A 24,034-nucleotide genomic window follows, 5' to 3' on the forward strand; every position below is an offset into this window, starting at 1 on the left:
TATGTATGTGTGTGTGTGTGTGTGTGTGTACGGATTTTTGTACACGCATCTACTTCTACAATTTGTTAGATACCAGTTTGAATTTTTGCACACAAATAGAGTATCATAGAAAGTATGTCCTCCTCAAATTTTATTGAAATCGGTCTACCGGTATAGATTTTATGCAGATTTTCCTTTTTTTGAAAAATGTGTTTTACGCTGCCGTTTTCTCAATATTTGAGATAGCGATTTATTTTTAATTTTATTATATTTTCCAGTTTTTTTTTTACCCTTATTTCATATATAATTCATTAAAATTTGATTGATCAGATCTCGTATTACACACATTTGAAATTTCGAAGAATTCGTACATACATAGAAGCTTTATAAAACTTGATCTGATCAACCAAATTTTAATCAATTATATATGAAATAGGGGTAGAAAAAACTGGAAAATATAATAGAATTAAAATTAAATCGCTATCTCAAATATTTATAATATCGGGCTGATTTTTTTTATCGATAAAGTATTGTTTTAGTTTTTAAGTGGACAAGTATTTTTAGTATTTTTTAGTGAATGTATATAATTATTTACGCAGTCCCCAAAAGAGTTAAGTGTGAAATCAGAACCTTTGCTAACAAAGCTTCCTCTATGAGGAAGCCAAAACAAATAAATACCGATAATTATACCTCGAATAAAATAAAAACTTGCACACTTACTTAGGAACTATGAGGAAGCAATGTGCAAGTTTCTACTTGCACAATTAAAAACTACGAGGAAACAATGTGCAAGTTTCTACTTGTTTCAATTGCGCTGACAGAACGGATATAGTTAAAAAATTTATCGTAAACAATTCTGTCGCGGTTAAATCACCGATTAAATTAATCAATGTTTGATCGAAGTAGCCGTAAATTAGCATCAGTGACGATGGTAAAATTAAAAGTTTTACTTGTCATTGAATAATTCCGAGATAAAAAGCTATAGAAATTAATGCATTAATTTTAATATAGGCTGCGTTTCGATATTCATTGTCAGTATTGAAAACCTATAGTTTACGTCACATACGCTATAGATTTTTAGTACTGGCAGTAAATATCGAAACGCAACATAGTAGTATAATATTATGAATTGATATATGTGACACGTACACCTTTGGGGGGTTTATTCATTTATCAATTTTATTATAATAATATATAAATGATCACATGATTTATTATCAGTCACTACATATATCGTGAATATTTCGCGATATTTCGTAGTCGTAGCTCAATTTTCAATAATTTCGTTATTGACACTATTTAAAAAGAAACATGTCGATTTTTCATACAAATATTTGCCTGCAAAAAATAAATTTAAGGCATTTAAATGTCTCGATTCCAGATAAATTGATCAGATGATTCGATTTCAAGGAATAATACATCCCTAGACGAAACAGAGTCTTTTTCTATTTGTTGCAATAATGTATCGTAGCACGATTGATTTTGAGTTGTCTTATTGCGAAACAGTAATAAATATAACTTTGCAATAAAAAGATGTTATACAGACAACAATATTGAAATAACTTGATAATAGCGTAATCGAGACGAAAATTCAAAGTGTAAGTGTCAAAATTGCCATTTAGAGCTCTCATAAAATATGTATAATTACTAGTATATATAATACGCCTTTCGTTATACACACGTAACTTTCCCTAAATACGCGTATTTATACATTTATTACCCCATTTTAGATAATTATGCGCTGCACAATTCGCTCTCATTCCCAACTATCATCTCTGAGTAGTTATTTGAAGTCACGTGGCCGCGTCGCGTTTAGAGGCGATTTCCGGTCCTCATAATCCGGGGGGCTTCCGCGGTGGCGGAGGCGGCGGCGGCGTTGGCGGCCGGGGGCTGGTTTTCCAAAATGGCACCCCAGATCGCCGCGGCCACCCCACCGCGGGCCCCCTTCTCGGCGTCGGTGTTCTTCTTAAAGTTGTGCACCGAATAGCGATTGTACAATCCCCAGATGCTGTTCATCAGCTTGCTGTTGTACTTAAGCGGCGTCAGTTCCCAACCTGCATTATTTAATGAATTCAGTAAAATGAAATAGCCGAGTAAATTCAAGTTAAATCAAGCGTTTCCCCATCCGAAATAAAAATTGAATTTATAAAAAATAGTGAAACTGAATAAAGATATATTATATATAAGATATATTACCTTCTAGAGGAGGCCTCGAATTAAATATATTCTCTTTCTTCTCTTCAGCCTTCTCTTTTTTCTCCATCGCGAACATGGAAACAGCGCGTTCGTCGTTATCGCGGACTTTCCATACTGCGAAAGCACCCTGCGGAATGGAAGACATTTTTCCACAGTCTACAAAAAATAAATATCGTCGTAAATGATATATATTTTATTAGAAAAGATTAAATAATCAAAATTCTCGCATCTTGTTATATAAATCAAAATTCCGTGCGTTCCACAGCAATTAATATTCCATATGTCGTGATAATCTGATTTATAAAAATTATAATACATTTATTAATAATTGGTAAACTGATTGATTTGAATTTTACTGTTTGAATTCTTATGGAGGGGTAAAGGCCATAGTGCCACGGTGTAAGTCAAATTTGTTAAAATATTGACTTACACCACTATGGCTTTACCCTCAATATATATGTTTATGTACGGTATGCAATAATTACAGCACACACTTCGTTACTAAGAAATATCTCACATCTAAAGAAAGAAAGTTACTTAATTTAGTAGTTATTAATAAATGCTGCATACACAAGGAATATATCTCGAACTTTAGTCATGTGACGAATCAAAACAAGCATGTATATGTATATGTGTACGTGCATGTGCATGGGTTACGATCTTTCTATACATAGCTATTAATGTTTTACTATCATGCCTCTCGTGTTGTTAACAGCTTTGATCTTCGCTCGTAGCGATAACTACTGCGCCATCACTATTACCGCCAAAGCACGTTTCTGTTTCATACGGGAATGATAAATCGGAATCGCGCCCAATTGACATAATAATTTTTCGTATATTTATATTGGTTGTTTCTTACGATCCTCGTTCGTTCTCTCTTTCGTCCTCCGAGTTTTGTGTATCTCGTTTTATTTCACGAGGCAGAATCAATAATTATTCGCACTTTATTTTTAAAATTTATTAGAACAATAGTAAAGAACATACAATTACATCATTTTTTAACATAGCCCCCTTGCTTTTCAACGCACTTGTTCCAGCGTTCCCCAAGCTTGCATATACCCTTGGAAAAAAATGTTTTGGTTCTTCAGCCACGTATGCACCGCTTCTTGCACATGTTGGTGTTGCATGACAATGCGTGCTCAAATATTGTTGTCTACACTGTTCAAACGCTACATATCCAGATTTCACTTCGTCGAATTACCATAGACCAAGGTGCAAGAAGTGGTACATATACATGGCTAAGGGACAAATAAAAAAAATTTTTTTAAGGGTATACGCAAGCTTGTGGAACGCTGGAACAAGTGCGTTGAAAAGCAAGGAGACTATGTTGAAAAATGATGTAATTGTACGTTCTCTGCTGTTGTTTCAAATAAATTATAGAATTGGAATGCGGATAATTATTGATTCGCTCTCTCGTAAATCCGCGGAAAGGATTGCTGTTAGGATACACTGTTAAATAATGAAGGAAGAAACTTAAACCAATACCTTGAGTTAAATAATATTTTGTTATTTTTAACTACTATGTGTGCCAAAATTTATTATTTGAACACAAGACAGTATTATTTTTATTTCATTAGTTTAATTAAATTAACGTTGTTTTAGTTAAATTAACGACAGATGAAGTAGGAGTAGTGGCGAAAGGAGTAGAAACTGTGAAAAATGACTCAAATTTAGTATAATTTTACACTACGAATTTAACAAGGTACAGCGGACGTAAAATGAGCTGACCCGTATACAAAAAGGGATTCGTATGAGCGCTGTTAAAACTGCAGCGCTCTCATTGCACGCAAATGTTTTTCTACGTTTCTCGCCGAATCCAACTGACCAGTGCAACTCTCGAAAAGCAATTCTGTTATCAGCTTTCTTGTTAATTGTCTTCGTGTCGCCAGGCTTGCTGTCGGCGTGCTTCCTCTCTTCCTGTCCCGACCTGTCTTCCTAATTTCGTTCCTCCGGGAAGCCTCGAGCCTCAGGCAGCCGCCAGCGATGGTGGCCTCGGTAAGATTCATCAACCAAGGGAGAGCCTTGTCCTTGTCGTACTTTCGCTTTGCGTCGCGCTATTTGTTCGCGACTCGTGCGTGCGCTTCTCTTCGGCTTCGGAATACGCTGCGGAATAATCCAAAGTGATTACTGATTTCCGGCGCGACGGCGGTCGTCACTTATAAGCTCGGTCGGAGAAACATCGAGGAAGATAGCGCGGCCGAGACGGACGGAGAAAGAGAAATGTTTTTTTTTTTTTATTTGTGGTTAATAAGAACGGCGTATCGGCGGCCTTCGAGACTTCGAGATTCTCGTACTGACGTTGCTCGACCACCGCGAACCCGCGGTCTTATCGTCTTTCGGTAAACGAGAACTTATAGTATCGTAGTCTGACTCGTGTAACGGAGACGAATGCCACGATACGACAGCTTAAAAATGCAAATGCGTCCGAATGATTGTAGAAGGAAAAAATAATATTTTACACGACACGCGTCTAAATATTCTCGTGTTTCGATACCGTATAGTACCGTAGTACTAAACGTAGAATCGGCTTACGTTTCTTATCATGAACGCGTTAGGATACCAGTCGGGAAAGAAAGAGAACGATCGTTTGTGCTAACCGTTTATCAGATAGAAATGATGTTGAAAAAATTTCGACGTCATCTTTCGTATCGGTTTAGCATGAGGACCACAAACGAAGATTTCTCGCGAAGGAGGGCAAAGCGTTATCGCAACAAACAAATTTAATCAAAACAAGACCAGGAATAAACGACGTTCGTGCTTTTTACCACGCGCGAATCTTGCGACGAACGTTCACCGCATGTTTTTTCTTTTGATAAATGTTTCTTTAATAGTTTCTTTGTCGGTTATCATAAATAGGGCAGTCGCATCAATGATGCACGTGAGCGTTTTGAATATATATATGCTCTAGTATAATTCAGCGTTTAAATAAAATAATTGGGTGAGCTGCGCGATAAATATATTTTTCTGCATGATTCGATACATGGTCTTCCAATTGATCCGCTGTAATTAATTTGCGATTGATAGGAAGAGTTCGATAAATGGAAAATTTGACGAAATTTGAAACTTATTTTGATAATAATTCTTTTTTTATTATACTTAATTTATTACTTTCATTACTTTTTAGAAATGAGTAATTTTATAGAAGTTTACAAAATAGAAAGATACTTTAAAGATAATATTTTTCAATTATACGGGATTTTTTTAATTATGGGAAATTTTGGAATATTAGTTAAATAATAAATATTATGTGCCATATCTCTCTCATATTTCTTGTATTTTCACTAAATGCTATTTAACACACGTATACATTTCACGATATTGTAGTTTTTACGTAAAGTGTATATAAGGGCCGGTTTCAGATAATTGTATGTTTTTTAGATTTGTACATAAAAGATTGAGGGAAATTTCTTAATATGAAATATGGATTAATCAGTATGACTTTAATCATTTCTAGCTGAGTATGATATAAGCTGCATCCGAGGAGCGCGTTATTAGCACTATCGCTCATTAGATAGTAAAACAAAGATAGAATAAAAAAATAACGCTAAAGGCCCGGGCACATAGAAAAACTTAAGCAGTAAAACGTAAGCAGTGAGCAAAACAGCCAATCACAGTCAAGAACTTAAGACATAACGTAAGCGGTACGTCTTACTGCTTAAGTTTTTCTATGTGCCCGGGCCTTAATAGCGCGCTCCCCGAGTGCAGTCGTGGACAGTATGATATGGATTAACATAAACACATATACTGATTAATATATTTTTTTTTTCTTTAACATATCATCTGATCGATGAACTTGGCTTCTATAGAACTATCAATTTCTGACAGATTAACTTTGATCTCGGTTTAACTTATTTTTTATCTTTTTCTAGTTTCAAGAATTAAAAAAAGAGAATAACCGAAATATATATATATATTAAAGGTAATCTGCATTTGTAGAAAAAACATAAATTGCCAATAAAATACACGGAATTTTAATATTAATTTCTATGATCGCAATGCAAATTCAATAATAACAAATAAACCATTTCCTTTTGATTAAGAATTTATAAGTTTATTAAAGAGTAAATATCTCCTTGATTGATTGATTTTTTACATATTATAAGATACAAACTTTTTCTTTGCAGACAAAAGTTGTTTCAGCCATATATACTCGTATATAATTAAGCCACTAATTTTATATTATTTTTAATTAACATGCTTGTTGGTCAGAATTCGAAGTAGGTACTTTGTTATGTTTGATAATTGTGCATCTAGCTTCTTTATTAAATGCAACGTAAGGAAAAATATATGTATTTCTCTTCCCTGGATTTATTTCACGAGCTTGACTTATTTCGCATTTTGACTACACGATCACAATTTTTCCGCTATTATTTTTGGCGATAACGATATTATTTGTTTGTTTTATCGTATCACCTAAAGTTGAGTCATCAAGGACATAAATTACATATAAAAAAATATTTTTTAATTGTTTTATTATTGAAATTATACACAAGTAAAAAGTATCATATTAATATTAATTGTAAAAAAATCTTTACACATACGAAAAAAACATTACATAGATATAATTAATTATTTTCATAGTCATGCGACCAATTGGGCTTTCTCTTTTCCAGAAAACTTTGTATTCCTTTCTGTGCATCTCTCATTTTCAAATTGTTTACCATTTTCTCGGTGCCCAGAGCATACGCTGTCGATATATCAAGAGTTATTTGCTCGTACAGGAACGTTTTACCGATATGCACGACTGAACGGCTTTTTGTGTTGATTGCGTCTGTAATTCGACGAACTTCTTCGTCTGAAATCAAAATATAACAAAATATTTATACAAGTGCAAAATTAATTGTGTAAACATATACTATTGTGTTATTAAAAATAATATTATTTAATTTTATTAATATTTTCATTTTATTATATTAATATACTATCGATATATATTAGTACATATTACATATACTAATATGTATAATTGTAGGAGATAATTTCCTCACTAACTTAAAAAATACCGATAAAGGAAAGGGAAATATTTATTTTACATCTCTTTACAACGTTTCTAAATTACTTCTAAATATTTTCGAATTAGTTTTACTATTCTTCAGTTTAATTTTTATATTTTTCTAATGACTTTTCGATTATTTTTCGCGACTCACCGAGCTTGTCGTTCGCCACGACTTTGCTAACGAGACCGCACTCGTAAGCTTCTGTGCCGGAAATCGGCAATCCTGTGAAAAGCATATACATCGCGCTCTTCCTTGGGACATTGCGCACCAGCGGTATACCCGGCGTCGAGCAAAATATCCCGAGATTCGCTCTGCGATCAAGCATCGAACAGACGATAGCAATTAATGGCATTCAATAATGTACGGAACTAGTAATTAATGGTATAGAGAGATGAGTAGACGATGAGATACTAAATAAGATGGTAATTAAATGACGATAAGCGAAGAGTACCCTGGAGTGGAGAACGAACTTCTTTCCGTGCACACCGCGATGTCGCAGGCCGCGATCAATTGACAGCCGGCTGCGGCTGCCAAACCGTCCACCGCCGCAATCACCGGTACCGGACTCTGACTGATGGCCCGCATCAGTTCCGAACAGATCTCGAATACGTCTCTGTGGGACTTGGCGTTCACAGCCGTCTAAACGATGCAAGCCGATGATCCGTTTTTTCCGTGCAATGAAGAAGAGCTCTTGTAAAAAAAAGTGAGACCGCAAGCGCTACGAACCAGTTCCTTCAGATTGTGCCCGGCGGAAAACACTTTCCCTGATGGCTCAGACGTTAGTACGATCGACCGGAGGTCCTTGTTGTCCTCGTCCCTCTTGATCTCTCTCACCAGGGTTTTCAGCATCTCCAACGATAAGGAGTTGCGCGAAGAAGAGTCGCTCAAACGAATGGTTCTGACCTGAGGTAAAGCCGACAAGTTAATTAGTCTCGCGGATGGCACAAGCTGAATAATAACTGTAATAACTATTAAAGAGTGTGTATGTGGATCGTAATTGCAATTGCTGGTAGAATTGGGATTTTAAGATAACAACATTTGACAATAATTAGTGTGTTAAGATTATAAACGAGCAAAAATGGTAAATAATAATAATTAAAATTTCAATTTTTAAGATTTTCATTACATATTCGATGATATAATAGTTAGCAGAGTTAAATAGGATAAAAGGAAACGCTTCTAGATATAACATTCTACATATACATATAATTATAAGAAGAGTAAAAATAAATCATATCTCTACTCCATTTCTTTCGGTCGTCTCTACATATTTCTTCTCGGTGGATAATGTCCTTGCGATGTATCTTCCCTGCAACATCGAACAATAAATGTGGGTCAACAATTACATTAATAATTATCGATAACATCACGAAACTGGTTGGCGGCGCCGTTTGAAACGTTCCCGCGATTCTTCCTTGTTCTCACGAGCCAATCAACGTCGAGCAAGCGCGTGTGAAATAATGCTGTGACATGCATATGACGCGCGCACACACGTGCACGTGTATAATCGCGAATGATGATGCAGTCTGTAGTCGTACACAGACATTATATAATTATGTAGTTTTTCTTGTAAATTAAACACATAATTGCAAAAAGTACCTGGGAAACAGCGGAGCCGTTTCTAATCGCGAATCTCGAGATGGCTATCATTTCGCCGCGGCACTGTATTTCACATATGAAATTCCAGATAAGAAATTTAGGTTAGACGTGTAGTATCGCGTACTTCGAACTCTACTCCGTTCTATACTGACGCGAGACCTGATCCCAAGGCATAATAAACAACGCCGTAACGCGATGCGATATAATACACGACATAATTGTCGCCCGCGAAGTTTCGAAGGAGGAAACCCTTTCGAAATTGAAATTTGTTTTATCGGTAAAATAATGAACGGTATAAAAATAGCAAATCTTGAGCAAAATTGAGCAAAATTCGCTCAATCTCGAGATTGATAAAAGCTTCTTTGCAACGCTACAAAAAATTTCAACACCAACAAAATAATAATGCAATAAAATTCAATATTTATTTTAATATCGTGCCATGCTTCTAATACTAATTAATAACAACTCTGAGATTAACTTACAATTACTCAATGATAATTAACTTATCAACCAATAATATCTGTTTAACATTTTGTTTATAATATAGGTATATAAATAATTTGTATAATAAAATAATTAATTTTTGGTTAATTAGGAACAACGAATTATATAAAGCTGAATGTTTTGCAATAAGCAATTGCGCCAGTTGAATTAATTGCAAATTAGATTAATCGGGGTTTGGTCGAAGTCACCCTCTACATATATTCATCTTGCACCCTGCGCATGTTCAACGCATGCGTGGCGATCAGCTGACCCGTTCTCGCGGTTCTCGGGAGATCTGTAAACAGATCTCTGTGAATGACAGATGTCAAAGTCCGTATTTAAAGAGCGCGCTCCAAAGGGGCAGACGTACGTCCGAATGAGAAGAGAGAAGAAATGGAAGAAGAAAATTTCAAATAAGATTAAAAACGAAACAGTTTATACTCCGTAAATTCTACAGACTCTATTAGAAATAAGAATACATATATATATCACAATGAAAAAAATACTAGGGCAATATTAATTGACATCCTTTAAATTACTTTCCGTTTGAGCTATCTGTGCGTTTCTTTTTTCATAAAAAATACTCACATTAAATGTAATTCACGAACTAGATCTTTTCTGTGGATACTTTTGCTAATCCTTAATTTAGTTTCTTAATTTTAAAAACATTTTTCAATATAGACGACTTGTGTTTTGCGGCTTAACTATGAAATTTTTTGACGCGTCTGTTTTTAATTTTATAAAAGAACTCACGCGCGGAGATTTCCTTTTACCCGCTAGTAGATTTAAATTGGAAATATTGCGAGAGGGTTTCGAGAAGGGCGCACCGCGATCCCCGCCTCGAGGAGGGAACGGCGTTCCCATAACGACCAGTGTTTCCCTTAACGACGAACATGGCTGAAGCTGAGGGTAAGTACGTGCGAGTGTGCGTTGTCGCGCGTGCATAATTACGACGAACGAATGACAAACGGAGCCGAGAGATCCCTGGGCCGATTCCCCGCTTTCTCCACGGCTTTTCCCATCATCGTCGTCACCGTCGTCGTGCTTCGCTTCCGGTTCTTCGACGCGCTCTCGCTCTCCGCGCGGACGGTCCCCGTCCATTCTAATTATAGGGATAACCGGCGGCCGCGGTCACCGGTGCGCCAGTTACGAGAAATATCGCGGGGAACCGGACGGCGGAGAAGCTATCGACCTCTATTTCGTAATAGGGAGCGGCTTTAATACGGATTTTGTGAGTGCTCGTAGGCGTGGGAGAGAGATGCACGTGCTAGATCTCTTGTGGCCTTAATAGCGTATACTTATAGATATTTCCGACTCCGCTACGTTTTGTCCTTTATTTCGAGAGCCGTTTAAAGGAAAAAGAATTAGGTTGGATAAATATTTTCCCTTTTTTCTTTTTACAACGGAGGATATTGTAGATTTTTACAACAATTTAATTTCTCTGTTGCCTTGTGTTGTTTACCGTATCATAGAGTAAACGGTTTGTTGTGGTTACCAATGTATAGTTATGGAAGGAAGAAGTAAAGTAGGAGAATAGTTATATATGCCGAAGAAAATTGCGAGTCTTTGCACAGAGAGAAAGAAATAATTATTAAAGCTTAATTTAAATTAATTATCATCCATATTTCGAAGTGTTTATATTCGCGTCGGCAAACTAAAGAAGTACAAATTCACGTTTTTGTATATAATAATAATGAAAAATGGAGAATGTTGATGACAGAATATTGGACGATGAAAAGCAATATCTTCCATTTCTAATATATACGTAAAAGGAGATCAGAATTATACACACACGTTGTACAGAGTTAATTTTTCATTTATCGGAGAGAATATGGGAACCGTCGGATGCTTTTTTTCTGGTCCCCACTTTGTACCGTTTACCCAGCGCGCGGCCAAGGTGTACCGAAGAAAGAGACGAGAGAAGGAGTAGAGTTTCGCTTTGTGAGACGGCGAGTCGGGGCCGAAAATAAACTTCCGTCGCGAAGATATACTCGCGGTTACAACGATTGTAAGAGCGCCCGGCTCTTACAACAAGAGTGCCGGCTCGACCTCGCGCGGTCTCTCAGACTCTCTGGTAGTTCTCAGTCGGTGTCTTGATGCGCTCGCAATCAGATGCTGTGCTGTGTCCCGAAGAGACTCGCGGACGGGGGCCCGTTCTACGACGAGGCCCCGTTCTACGGCGGGGTATTGTTCCACGACGGGCGCGGCAACAATCGTCTCAATCGTCTATCGTCCATTCGCGAGATACAGATCGAGCTGTTCCCCGAGGAAGGTGAGCCCGAGTCCTTTGCTCCAGCATCGCGCTTCCCTGGTATCGAATTTATTCCTCGAATTACCGAGCTATCGGATGTCGTTCGCGCGAGTGTGTTCGAGTCTTTTAAACGATCGGCGAATTGTCGGGGATTAGAATGTACTACTTCGTGCTTATCTGGCCTCGCATTTGATCTCGCGATGTGTATTTTGCGATAAGAATACAACTGTGTTAACGGTGCCATGATTAAAAATATTTATAAATTGTAACGCGGTCGAAATGTTGTGTGTGAAAACTAACGTAGTTCGAAATTTTCGAAATTAACTGCTGCCGCTGCTGATGTTGTACATTACATATTTAGAATGTCATATGTGCTTATTTACGTTCAGCAACGAGCAGGTACAAATTGACATCCAAACTCACTTTCCAAATCCAAATAAAGGCAATATAAACTTCTTATAGCAGAGTACCGCGAGTTACTATCGTCATATAATTGGAAATCGCTTCAAAAAAATTTTCTTTAAATAAAAATATTAAAATTTGTTATTACAAGAGTATAACAACTCCGTTTTCTTACGCCTCTTATCTCTCTCTCTTTAAAATAAACTGCGATTTATAAGCTTTAAATTAACAGAATAGCTTCAATAGCTGCGCACGATTATCATCATTAATCATTATTGCCTCGTTTCTCGAACAGCTATTCGACTTTGAAGAATCTCTTTTTCATTTTACGTTCGGCGTCAGTGAAAATATTTATTTTCCCGCTACTCGCGCACGCACGTCTAAAAGCGGCTATGAGAATCGTAATAACGCGCCTCCGCCGTGCATACTGATCAATTTGCACCGACTTAGCGACTCCCGGCGACCTTAGACGATAGACGACGGGAGAAGAACGGCAATAACTCTGACGTGGGAAAGAAAAAAAAACCTTCGTCAGTTCGCGCGACTCTGTAGAAGCGAAACGTAAGCAAAAGCAACTTGTAGGCGTCGCTATAAGCGGTTTCGATGCGATGAGATCATTTAATAACGTCGTGCTGTTTGTCGTTACGTCCTCGCGCGTGCAATGAGGAATTGCCGGAGATCAGGTGGAAAAATAGGGGGGCAAAAATCTCGGTGGCGGAATGAGAAAATTAAAAGAAAAATTGAGGAACGTAAAGAGATCGATTTGAACAGAATGGGCGACACAGTATTTTTAATATTAAAGGATGAAATTTAAACCAATATTTGAGTTAAATAACATTTTGTTATTTTTAATTACCATGTGTGTCGAAAAAGTTATTTTAACTCCATTGGTTTAGTCAAATTAACATTGTTTTAGTTAAATTAACGACATATTGGGTAGGAACAGTGGCGACCTATATATATAGGAATAATTAGATAGAATTGAGTATTATTTGACACTATTATACGAATTTAACAGGGTACGATGGACTGAGATATGTATAAAAGGCGAGATATATAAAAGATGAGATAATGTAAAAGGACTTCATGCACGTCGTGAATAATAATGTGATCCTACGGGCATTCTATAATAACGTGAAATTTGCGTCGCGGAGGCAAATACGGTGACGACCGCATTCTCGTGGCGCGGCGCATTTAGCTAAAGCCCGTACCTGTGGCTGGCTGTCTCGTTTCGCATCGGCATTGGAGGTGACAATAAAATTTCGAGCCCTCAATTTGCGATCGAACAATCTGTTCGAATTCACCGAGAAAAAGCTCGGTAACAGGTGACGAAACTGTCGCCTCTCGCTCGTGAAAGAGGGGAGGGACGATAAAGAGAGGAAAAGATCCGAGGACGGAAGGAACGGACACTCTCGCGTGTGTCTGGTGACGGATAGGGGACACGCGTGACTCTCGCGGCGAGGCAACTCGCGATGACGCCTAAAAAAGGAAGCTTGCTCGCCCGAGAGGCGAGAGAGCCGAGTCTCTCTCTCGCGGGGGCGATCCCCTCGGCCTCTTCGTCGTCCTCGGCATCCTCGTCGGCGCGCGAGTCGGCGCCGCAGGTGCGTCCACGCGACACGCGCACCTGAGAATCGGTCGCTTCTTAACGTTACCCTCTGGGACCGAGAAAGCGAGAGTCTCTCCCTCGACGCGAGATCCGACCGGATAAGAGTCGCGCGAGAGTGCGCGATTGAAATCACCCGCGTGGTGCCGCAGAAGTATTGTATTCCCCGCGTCAACGATTCGATTATTTTTGAATTTACTGCTCATCGTTGGTTCGAATGTGCGAAAGTGCTGTTTGTGGTGAATTAACAGGAATAGAAAAAAGTTTCCGGACATCCTTTTCTTTTATTAAAAAAATGATAAAATAGGATTTTTTTAAATTCAATATGGAGATATGGAAATCTAATGAAAGTAAATAAAGCTTCATATATGTATATGTGGAAAATTTATTTACTTTTTGCGATCTCGTATGTATGCCACGTGCTTAGAGGAATGGATTCGTCGCTTTCCTTGAAACGGTCACGTAAATCAAAAATATTGCAAAAACCGGTCTATAATATACTCGTCTCGTCGAAATTTCCGTAGGAAAGGAAACGTATATAGGATTCGCGTCGTCTTTGAAAATGAATGGCTCATTGAATGGCGGCGTTATCTCGTAACGCATAGCTCGTAATAACTGGGCCACTCTCGAAGTGATCTCGCAAGAAGAGAACACTGTAGCTACAGTCGTTGCGCAATACCTGCGCCGATCGAAGAAAGTGTAATTTGCAATTTAGATTCTCCCGACACTTCCAATCGCGGCGTGTTGTATCGCTACGCAGTGCTTCCGAGATCTCGCGTTTTTTTTTTCTCACCGGGGGGGAACGAAAGCGAGATTATTGACGGAATGCCTGGATGAAAGATATAAGAACGCATATATAATAAATTTAATATGTATAACAAATTTAAATTACATGTAGAACATATAGTTAGAATGTATTTTCAGATATTTATTTATTTCGAGAAATAAAAAATAAAAATCGAAATGCTTGGAAAGATAAAAATGTAATATAATAAACATTATCATTGCGTATATAGTGAAAGGAGATCTTCGCAGGCTATATTTTTAGAGACGTATTTATTTCGAGAAATAAAAAATAAAATGGTAAAATGTTAGATTTTATTGACTCGAGACGAGCTCTGCGATGACGAGCACGTGTCGCGCACTCACACGATTTCGTCTCTAAACGTGTGCGCGCGTTTCGTTACGTGACGTGTCATACCTGTCCGTCGTATTTGGCGATCTCTCGACATGTTGTCGGCGAAAATATCGATTATCCGCGGATTCGTGGCCTTTGTCAGATCGAATAGCGATTACCACGGGGTGAGTCAGAACGGATCTCCGTATTAGCGTGCCGGGGATCTCCGTATTAGATGCCGCAGTATCGCGTATATGGGACATCAAAAAAAAAAAAATGAAAGAAAATGCAAATGTAGTATTTATTAATTCGGTGAGAAAAGAGCGTCAGGTTCGCGTCGTATCGTAAATCTCAAAGACACAACGGGTTTGAATCGCGGAGAAAATAGTCATCTCGTTTGACGACGAACAGACGCAGCCGGTGACCAGGTGATCGGAGTTCGCGGTTTTGGTTGTAGAGAGAGAAAAAGAAAATCTATACGTATATAGAACATCCACTATTATTACGCGAGGGGTTTGAATTGCGGGGGCCCACTAATTGTTGGACCGTGTGTAAATGGACGCAGATGCGCCGCCGCCGATCTTGCTGCCGTGCGCGATTTGCGCGCGGACCTTCATGCCGGAGTCGCTGGAGAAGCACGCGAGGATATGCGAGCGCGCCGCCGCCAAGAAGCGCAAACCCTTCGACTCGGCTAAGCAGAGGATTCAGGGCACCGAGCTGGCGGAATTCCTGCCGAAGCAGGAGGTCCGGCGACATCACCAGGACGAGAGGACGACCAGGTCTTCCTGGAAGAAAACCCACGACGACTTCCTGCGGACGATCCGTGAGGCACGCGGCGAAGTCGTGAGTCCGATCTTCACGATCTTCTTACGTGTTAATTATTTCAGGAAGATTTCTTTCTTTCTTAAACTGAATTTTACGTTAAATAATTTTGAGTGCGTTACATGAAATCAAAAAAAGAAAGAGAAAAAAGTATTTTTACATAAAAAATAAGAAATTAATCTCCAATTTTTTGTGCAATTTGTTGTACAAAATATCTTTTGTTTTCATATCTTTTATTTATAAATGAAACTTCCACATCTCCACAATCCGTTCTTGCAGATGGATTCGCACAAACAATGCAATTCGCTGACCTCGTCAGGCGCGCCGACACGCGCTAACGAGAAGGGCACGTGTCCCACGTGCAACCGACAGTTCGGCATCAAAGCCTATGACCGTCACGTGGCTTGGTGCAAAGACAGAGTCACTCGGATGCCGGTGAGTCCGGCGACTAATCTGGCGAAGGAGCGATTAGAGGCTCGCATGAGGTACAGGGCGCCAACCCTGAAGAATCGACGAGCCATCAATCGTGAGAAGTACAGCCCGGGTTCGACGACGAATCAGGCCGCCAAGACCTCAGTGTCATCACCGGCGCTCGTTAAACCAAAGGAGAGTATCTCGAGCGTTAATTCCAATCGAGAGAGTCCAGTCAAGCAGAAACCTGCCGTCGTGTAAGTCAGATCTTCTAACTTTTCTCATTGGTAAATTTAATTTTCTAATTTATTAAACTGGTGCCCAGTTATTTTGACATATTTACTTGACTTGTACAGAAGGCGTCCTGGACAACTCAAGGAGTCTCCTACCTCATCCGGACCTATGAAGTCGCGCCTTGCCGATCGTATGAATAGGTGAGATTTTGATCAACTTCTTTATATAAAATATTGAAAAAAAGTCCGAAACTCTCTATGGCTTGTATAAAATAAAATAAGCGTAGAACACATAGAATAGACTTATTAGTGCCGCCCATGAGGAGAAGGAAAGAGGACGAGGCTGCTTAGAAGCAATCTATGATTAATTGCTTAAATGATTAAAAAAATAAGCGAGACAATTTAAATGTATAAAAATATTTGTATTTTTGATTTTACAACAAGAACATTTGTGAAGTATATCTGATGAAAAAAAAAAACAACCACACATTTTTTAAATATTTCTCGCGAAATTATCTATTTTGTAAAATTGTACTTAACTCCGACAACCTTCTCCTGATGACTATCAGGCACATGCCCTTGATCCTGCTTCCGTCTCCTCAGGCCAGAGGAAGATCACGACTCCCTACTGACATCAACGCCCTGCCGATCCTTCCACCCTGCAACATCTTCCCGTCGTTCTCTCCACTTTCCCGTACCTCCTGCGAGACCTAGGATTAACAATCCGGTCTCCTCCAATGAGATCACGTCGCCAATTGCTTCGTCCAGAAGGCAATTCGACCGAAACGAAACGATCTCCCAACGCATTCAAAACGACGATGCGAGAAATCGAGAAGCCTGTCCCGCCAGGATGCAAAAAAGTATTGTTTCCGCCAGAAGTCAGGGTCATCCAAGAATCAACGACATTGCCGTGAACGATAAAGTTCTAGGAATGACTGTGCAGCCTTGCAGAATACACAGGGACATGCAAAAGGACGATCGGTTAGTAACGTGGAAGCAGATCAGCCGTAAGAAGGATACTCTTCAAGCTGACACTCTCGTTGTTGATCATAATTTTTCACGGGAATTCCAGCTGCTTGATCTTGAGCGACTATGTGATCGAGAGAAAGGAAATGAAAACAGAAATAGAATGGAAGAAGATTCATTAATTGCAGAAAGCGATCGAACCGATGACAAATCGATAGACGGCGAGATTGATAAAGTGAAGAACAGTGACGTCGCATGGTTGGACGGTATTAAGAATCTAAATCAGACATATTTGATAAGAGACTCGGAGGATATTGAGATTTTTCACAGCAAGTGGAAGCCGATTAAGCATAGTCCTCGCGTAGAATTTTACGTAAAAGATAAGGAAGATGAAATCTGCGAATTCGATCAAGAAAAATTGAGGAGAGAAACTGTAGCGAACGACGAAGAGACTAAAATCGAACAAATAAAAGAGTTAAAAGTGTCTATTAAAGATAAAGAAGAAAATGATGATAAAACTATGGTGGGCTGTAAAGCAGAGGAGTTGAAAGTAAATGATGAAAATATAGAAGATAATTGGAAAATGAGTGGTGAAGAAATTGAAGAGATAGCATGCAAAACGGAGGAACTTAATATAAACAGCAGAGACGAGGAAAATAAGCGAAGAGCGAGTTATGAAGAGATTGAAGAATGTAACATTGAAAAAATCGAAATAAATACTGAAGATACGAAAGAAACTGAGAAAATGTATGATGCAGATGTTGCAGAATTGGATGGACTAAGTGTCTATAAAGAAGATGAAGAAAATCGAGAGGTTGCGATGGATAAGAGAATTATTGAAAGTACAAACAATACCGAAGAAACTGAGCGAAATTTATCCGAGCCTGATCAAATAATTAAATCTCCCTCGTTCGACGAAACGCATTCAGTTGCATCGAAGAAAAAGAATTTTATTGATCAGAGTCAAGATTATCTAAATTTTAAGGATGAAATACCACAATGCGAAAGTGGTGTATGCTGCAATAATTCACTTGAATTGAAAGGGAGCGTAGTAACTTTTATATGCGATCAACCTAACATAAATGACATAATATCTTTAAACAATAACAATAATCAAGCTAATTGCAATTCGAGTCTTGAAGATGAAACACTAGCATGTCAAAGCAATAGCTGTCACAACTCGTTAGATCTAACCGGAAATATCAAAGAAATGTCATTTCCTGCATCCTGTCAAAGTATTGGCCCAGAAAGAAATTGTGGAAGAAATGCTGAAGAGACTGAAATAGTTGAGGAAAATTATGAGGACGGTTTAACCAATCTCCGTAATAAAAAGCCTAAGAGAAATTCGAAGAGATTAAACTCTGAAGTATACTCGTTTCCACGAAATTTGGAAACTACCACTAGTAATTACTCAAATGTATCTATGAATAACATACCTGTGCACATTAAAGGCAACGGACAATGTCAAAAAGACTCCAGTTCCGATAATTTTGAAAATATCGAGACTAACACAAAAAATAGAAAGACAGATTTCAACGTGGATTCAGACAACAGCTGTTCGAACGACGAATCAAGGCTCCTCAGTCGTTCAATTATTAAAACGGAAATTACGACAGGTGAAGTTTCGCGCAAGAAGAACATAGACAGCGAATTTGATTATGGTAGCGATAATACTGCGCGTGTCGGGGAACGTAACGCGCGAGGCGCTAATGATTTAGGATCATCAGTCACATTGACAGACTACGCAGAGGAGGAGTCACGACGGAGTCGCGGCAACGAAATTTTCCTGAACGCGAGCGTGAATTTTCCAAGACGCGCTTCCGGCGCGACTAAAAGAGCCGCGCGAGAGCGATCGGTCAATTCGATCGAGATGAAGCACAGAATTAGGGAAAACATGAATCTTCTTCGCGGTAGCACCGATTCCCTGATATCCTCGGTCGAATTTGTAGAGCTCGCGAGCATCAGACGGCCCGAAGCGAATTGCGCTTACGAACGAGAGACCATAGAGATAATCAGACCGAGCAGGCGGCGCAAGGTGTCCAAGGATCTACCTGATATAAAGGACGACGTGGCGGAGACGAGGGAAGATGCCGAGAGATCGTACTGGGAGAGGACCTCCAAGGTCTCGCGGAGCAGACTAACCAGTCTCTATCCCGCGTATCACGCTGAATACAAGCTTGCTAAGAGAAATCCTAGAATTCGTATCCTCCCTCCTGTCCTGAATCCACCCTTAATCAATCGAAGGTAGAGAAAGTAATAGGAATTATTTATCATAAGTAGAATTGTCATTGCCAAACATTTTAACATTGTTCTCTAGAATATGTTATTAGTACTGTAACAATTTGGTTTATTTTTGTTATTTCAGTAATATTATATTTAGTGGAGCGTATAACTTCGACATAAATTTATTAGTATAAAATGTTGCAATGCTGACTTCGCACGATCGATTATGAGTTTTATTGTAATATTAATAATTAAATTAGTATAAGTTTGTGCAAATTGCGATTGATGAGAGAATATGTACGGCATTGCTCATTGCACTGTAAATGGTAGAATCGTTTCTTTTGATTTCTATTTGTATTATTTGTCATATACTTTTGTATATTTGTTAAGGTAGTTGTTAGGTAGTTAATGTATCAACAATATTGTAGGAAAATTGATCTGGCGACACGTCCCGCCTGGTGCAATTATGTACGCAGAAGGCCGGACTTTAATCTCGTACTTAAGGCTAGAACGTAAGTTCCAGGACGCATGGAACCAGTACGGGAAGAGGATGATATAATAGATATTTTATTTGAATGTTATTGATGTTAATTGCTAATTATCCATATTCTAGTTTAGTTTAGGGCGCTACATAGAAGATAGAATTGACAGAAAATAGTATTGGTTTTCTGGAATTTAGAATCAATTTTCCTTTATTTAAAAAAATATATATCTAAAGTTTTATTTTTCACATCTTTTTAAAATTTTGTTGCATGATAAAATTCATTTCAAAGCAACAATTCCATTTATTTTTACAAGATTTTGCTTTTTACTTCAAACTAACTCAAAAGAGAGATTGATTCAAAATTTTTCAAAAAAAGAATTTACGTCCAGCAAGCAGATTGGATAACATTGCACCACGCGCGTTCGAGCTTGCATGTGCGTTTGTAAATGTTTGTCGTTTGAAAAATTGATTGGCGCACGTCTACAGCTTATCTACAGCAGAACACTTAGAGCGAAACATACTTTGTCGTCACACATATCGCATCATATTCGTATATCGTTGTTTTATGCAAGAAAGTTCCTGATGTAAAAAGTTAGAATTAAAGGCTATATACTAATCGAGATTCTAATTTCAGCGGCACATGCAAGGATTACGATCCCTTTCTGCTGGCTGAGCAGCAGATGAACGACCTGCTGTCGGATACGAGCGATCAGTCTACGACGGGGAGTCCCAAAGTCCAGACTCGCGATACTCTCTATCCTCTCTCGCACTCCTCCGCCTTTGTAAAATATCCTCCCTCCGACAGGAGGTCGTCCCTCATAGCGCCACCCACTGAGTTCGACGATCTCATGTCCAACTTTTCGAGCGACTCCACCGAGACCAACTCGATCTCGCGCGAGGTCTTCCTGAAGCCCGATCTCGCGGGTAAAGATGCGACAGATTCCGCGAGCCCGAAACCCGTCAGGGAATTGGGCAGACGAATCATTATTGACAGATCGAAGGCGCTGGGCGTCGACGAGCGTCGCGGCGTCATCTTCAGCGCCGATAGACCGCGCAAAATCTTCGACAAAGAAACGCAGAAGAATGCGAGACCGTTAATCAACCGATCCGGCTCGATCCGGGCCTCGTCCGCGCCCAGGATCAACTCGGGCCTCGACAGGAAGACCTTGAGCGACGCGAGAAAGGTTCAAGGTTCCAGGATCGCCAACGGTCAAAGGTCGTCGGACCAGAATCTCAATCAGAAAAACAATAATTACTCATCCCTGTCCGGCAGTAGCCTCAGTCTCAACTCGATCGTCTCCTCCTCGGACTTGGACGTCAAACGATCGAACTCGATGTTCGACGAGTTAATGACGTCCTTCGAGGGGGATGCGTTTCCTGGACTGAGATCCTTCCTCAATAACGAGTCCTTCGACCTGTCCAGCCCCGGCGGCGACAGACAGCGAAACGGCAGTCTAATCAGCGACGAGGAACTGTCCTCGCCCGACAGCTACAAGCCGCAGGATCACAGCAAGCTCAGCAACGACTCCGCTTACAGCAGGTTGGTCCTTAAAGTTGCTGTTTACCCACATCCTTCGCCTTCATCGATCGATCGGTTAACGGTAAAATAGAAGATAAATATTATGTCCATTTCCACCATTGCCAGATTAACTTTAGTCTCGGTTTAACTTACTTTTTATCTTTTTCTAGTTCTAAGAATTAGAAAAAGATAAAAAGTAAATTAAACCGAGATTAAAATTTATCTACACTGATAAAAAAGGACATTAGAATGACAGTAATACAACTGTTGCAAAAAAAACTTTGTTATTTTTACAAAAACTAAATTTAATAAAATATGAATATTTCTAAATACAAATCTAAAAATGCCGTCACATGTTTTTTGACGACTAACAATTGTAATCCTTAATAATTGTCGTCCATTCACATCTGCGTTCTCCTTGTTCTCGCATGCTTCAAGCTCAGTTTTATTTGTGTGTGCCCCCCAGTTTAAATCGCAAATATTCACACCATGGACGCAGCGCCAACGACACGATCGACCGTCTCGACGAGGACGCGCCCGAAAACGGTACGTCGCCGATTCAAACGGCGGCCAAGTGCAAGATGTCTAAGTTCTGTCACGAGTGCGGTCAACGATTTCCGGAAACTGCCAAGTTCTGCTGCGAGTGCGGCGTCAGGAGGCTCGCGTTGTGAACATCGTTCTCCGAGCGTTAATCGTGCTGTATTTTTTGATATATTTGAGAGAAAACGAACCGAAGAAGAAAATATTACCGAAAAAATATTCTTTGGACAAAAGAGTATATGCTCTAATTTTTTATTTCGAGAGCGGTTTTCTCGAGATCGAGAATACAATTAGTATTTTTCGAAGGGAAAAGTTTGCTGTAATTTTTGCATTTTCGAAAGCATTTTGCGAGATCGAGAATACACTCTGAAAATATTCTCCGATTGTTAGGCGATGGATTAACTGCCTTATCACGATAATATAATCGCTATAAAATTCAGGCGATTTTTATAAATCTCAGAGTTTCGAGAGTGAATTTTATTTTAGTAGATAGCGTTTTTACATCGCCGGAGAAGTAATTTTTTAATCTACTTTAGTTCGCTTTGTAGACAATGCGTCGATTTGCTCGCTATATTTGAGTAGTCTAGTGATATATTTGTAAGCGATATATATGATTTTTTTTGTCACAAATACATGATGTACGCGTACACCGAGAGTCGCCGAGCGATCGAGGACTCTCTCCTTTTTTCTACAAATTCACAAGTGCGACTTTTTGATAAGCTTTTTATACAAGTGAAGAGAATCAAGCAAGTATATTTCCTGTTGAAAATAGGGGAATTAAGAAGAATCAATGTTAATATATTTCGTAAAAGTGTGAATGGTAACGCTCTTTAAATTGTTATATATTTAGTTTAATCCATTTTAACTCTAGTGAGTGGCGAATCATGAATTTAAAAAAACACGGGTTATTCAGAATTAATTTGTTGTTCAGAATATAATATATTATTCAGAATTAATATATTATTCAGAATTAATTTATTATTTAGAATATAATATATTATTCAAAATTAATATATTATTCAGAATTAATATATTATTCAGAATAAAAATATATTGAAATGAATTTCTTTGTGTTTTTTTATCATATTCAAATTTAGTTATACACTTCGCGCTAAGTGATCTAGATATTAAGATAATATCTCCCGAACTCAGTTAATTCTACGAAAACAAATTTTTATCAACTCGCTTAATTCGCCCAATCTTCACAGGATTCTTGTGTCTAATGTCGTATAACAAAGTTTGTAAAATAAGGTTGTAAAATAAGATTAGGAAATCGCTAGTGATTAGGTGAGTCGTACTTATAAAAGTATCAACACTCGCTCAATTAACGTGTCATTAATGAGGAATCATGAAATGCAAAGTGTCGGCAAAATGCAAAGAAAGGAAATTAATTATAAGTAAATTAAATATGTGCAACTATAGAAATGCACAATTGAATCTTACGAAGTATTACTCTCATATTTATTCTTTAATGCGGTAAGAAAATATTATTTATTACATACATACTGAAAATCCGAGTTAATATACAGAACGCTCCGAAAAATATATAATAAGATCGGTATGTTTACGTCTCGAGAGGTAAATAAAAGAAAAATAGAGAATTTCGCGAATGTCCACTGGCATAGAAGGCATAGGTTTCAAATTCAGAAAGAAAGTTATCGATTCCATCATTTTTTATATTACATTTCGTCAAACATTATATTTTTTTAAATTTTGGAAAGAAAAAGAGAAACTATTTTTTTCAAAGTAGTGAACGAGGTGCGAGAAAATGATTAGATAACATTTTATAAGCTGTACTAATCAAAGATTACCTGTATATGATTCTAACAAGAGTGATTCGTCAAACACGTTGGCTCTCTGGTGTTCGTAACGTATACCAAAGAGTAATTGCGATAAGCGTTTGACAAAATTGACTCGACTTCTAACTTGAAAGAATGCATCTCGAACTAATTATATACGCAACAAACATAAATCATACGTACGTCCTAAACTGTATTTTTGCAAGTGCAATAAACTGCGATGCTTATATTCTGAAAGGAAACTCTGACCTTTTTTCATTTCCATGCTACATTTTATATATAATCCTTTTTATCTTAATTTCCTAAAATCTGCATCAGAAAACTGTTCACGAAAAGAATCATATATACGTATATTATGATTCAGTTTGTAAATGCGGTAAAGATATATTAAAATTTTTCTCATTTGTTTT

At 38.4% G+C, this 24,034-nt stretch overlaps 3 protein-coding genes across 6 annotated transcripts; 1 reads left to right on the top strand and 2 right to left on the bottom strand.

Annotated features, from left to right (window-relative positions):
• Positions 1–1,131: 1,131 nt before the first annotated feature.
• Positions 1,132–4,309, bottom strand: LOC143903826 (uncharacterized). Its single transcript, XM_077417811.1, has 3 exons — positions 4,001–4,309; positions 2,176–2,331; positions 1,132–2,033 (listed from the first exon to the last, which is right to left on the bottom strand). Exons 1-3 carry the CDS (start codon positions 4,179–4,181, stop codon positions 1,792–1,794), a joined length of 579 nt encoding a protein of 192 aa, XP_077273937.1. The 5' UTR covers positions 4,182–4,309; the 3' UTR covers positions 1,132–1,791.
• A 2,321-nt stretch (positions 4,310–6,630) lies between these two features.
• LOC143903823 (enoyl-CoA hydratase domain-containing protein 3, mitochondrial) lies at positions 6,631–8,959 on the bottom strand. The gene is made up of 6 exons (XM_077417807.1): positions 8,772–8,959; positions 8,416–8,481; positions 7,899–8,075; positions 7,624–7,811; positions 7,323–7,483; positions 6,631–6,970 (listed from the first exon to the last, which is right to left on the bottom strand). Exons 1-6 carry the CDS (start codon positions 8,820–8,822, stop codon positions 6,741–6,743), a joined length of 873 nt encoding a protein of 290 aa, XP_077273933.1. The 5' UTR covers positions 8,823–8,959; the 3' UTR covers positions 6,631–6,740.
• A 980-nt stretch (positions 8,960–9,939) lies between these two features.
• LOC143903811 (uncharacterized) lies at positions 9,940–23,866 on the top strand. 4 transcript variants are annotated; one of them, XM_077417786.1, is made up of 7 exons: positions 9,940–10,163; positions 15,193–15,470; positions 15,729–16,117; positions 16,217–16,294; positions 19,711–19,794; positions 20,401–21,306; positions 21,752–23,866. In XM_077417786.1, the coding sequence occupies exons 1-7, from the start codon at positions 10,148–10,150 to the stop codon at positions 21,954–21,956; spliced, it is 1,956 nt and encodes a 651-aa protein (XP_077273912.1). In that variant the 5' UTR covers positions 9,940–10,147; the 3' UTR covers positions 21,957–23,866. The 4 variants fall into 4 exon arrangements, with proteins under 4 accessions (XP_077273912.1, XP_077273909.1, XP_077273910.1 ...); XM_077417783.1 differs by lacking the exon at positions 9,940–10,163 and adding an exon at positions 10,240–11,526; XM_077417785.1 differs by lacking the exon at positions 9,940–10,163 and adding an exon at positions 11,546–13,860.
• The last annotated feature ends 168 nt before the right edge of the window (positions 23,867–24,034 follow it).

The sequence above is a fragment of the Temnothorax americanus genome, unplaced genomic scaffold, assembly GCF_048541705.1.
Source record: "Temnothorax americanus isolate GAGA-0224 unplaced genomic scaffold, ASM4854170v1 Scaffold5, whole genome shotgun sequence".
Lineage (NCBI taxonomy): Eukaryota > Metazoa > Arthropoda > Insecta > Hymenoptera > Formicidae > Temnothorax > Temnothorax americanus.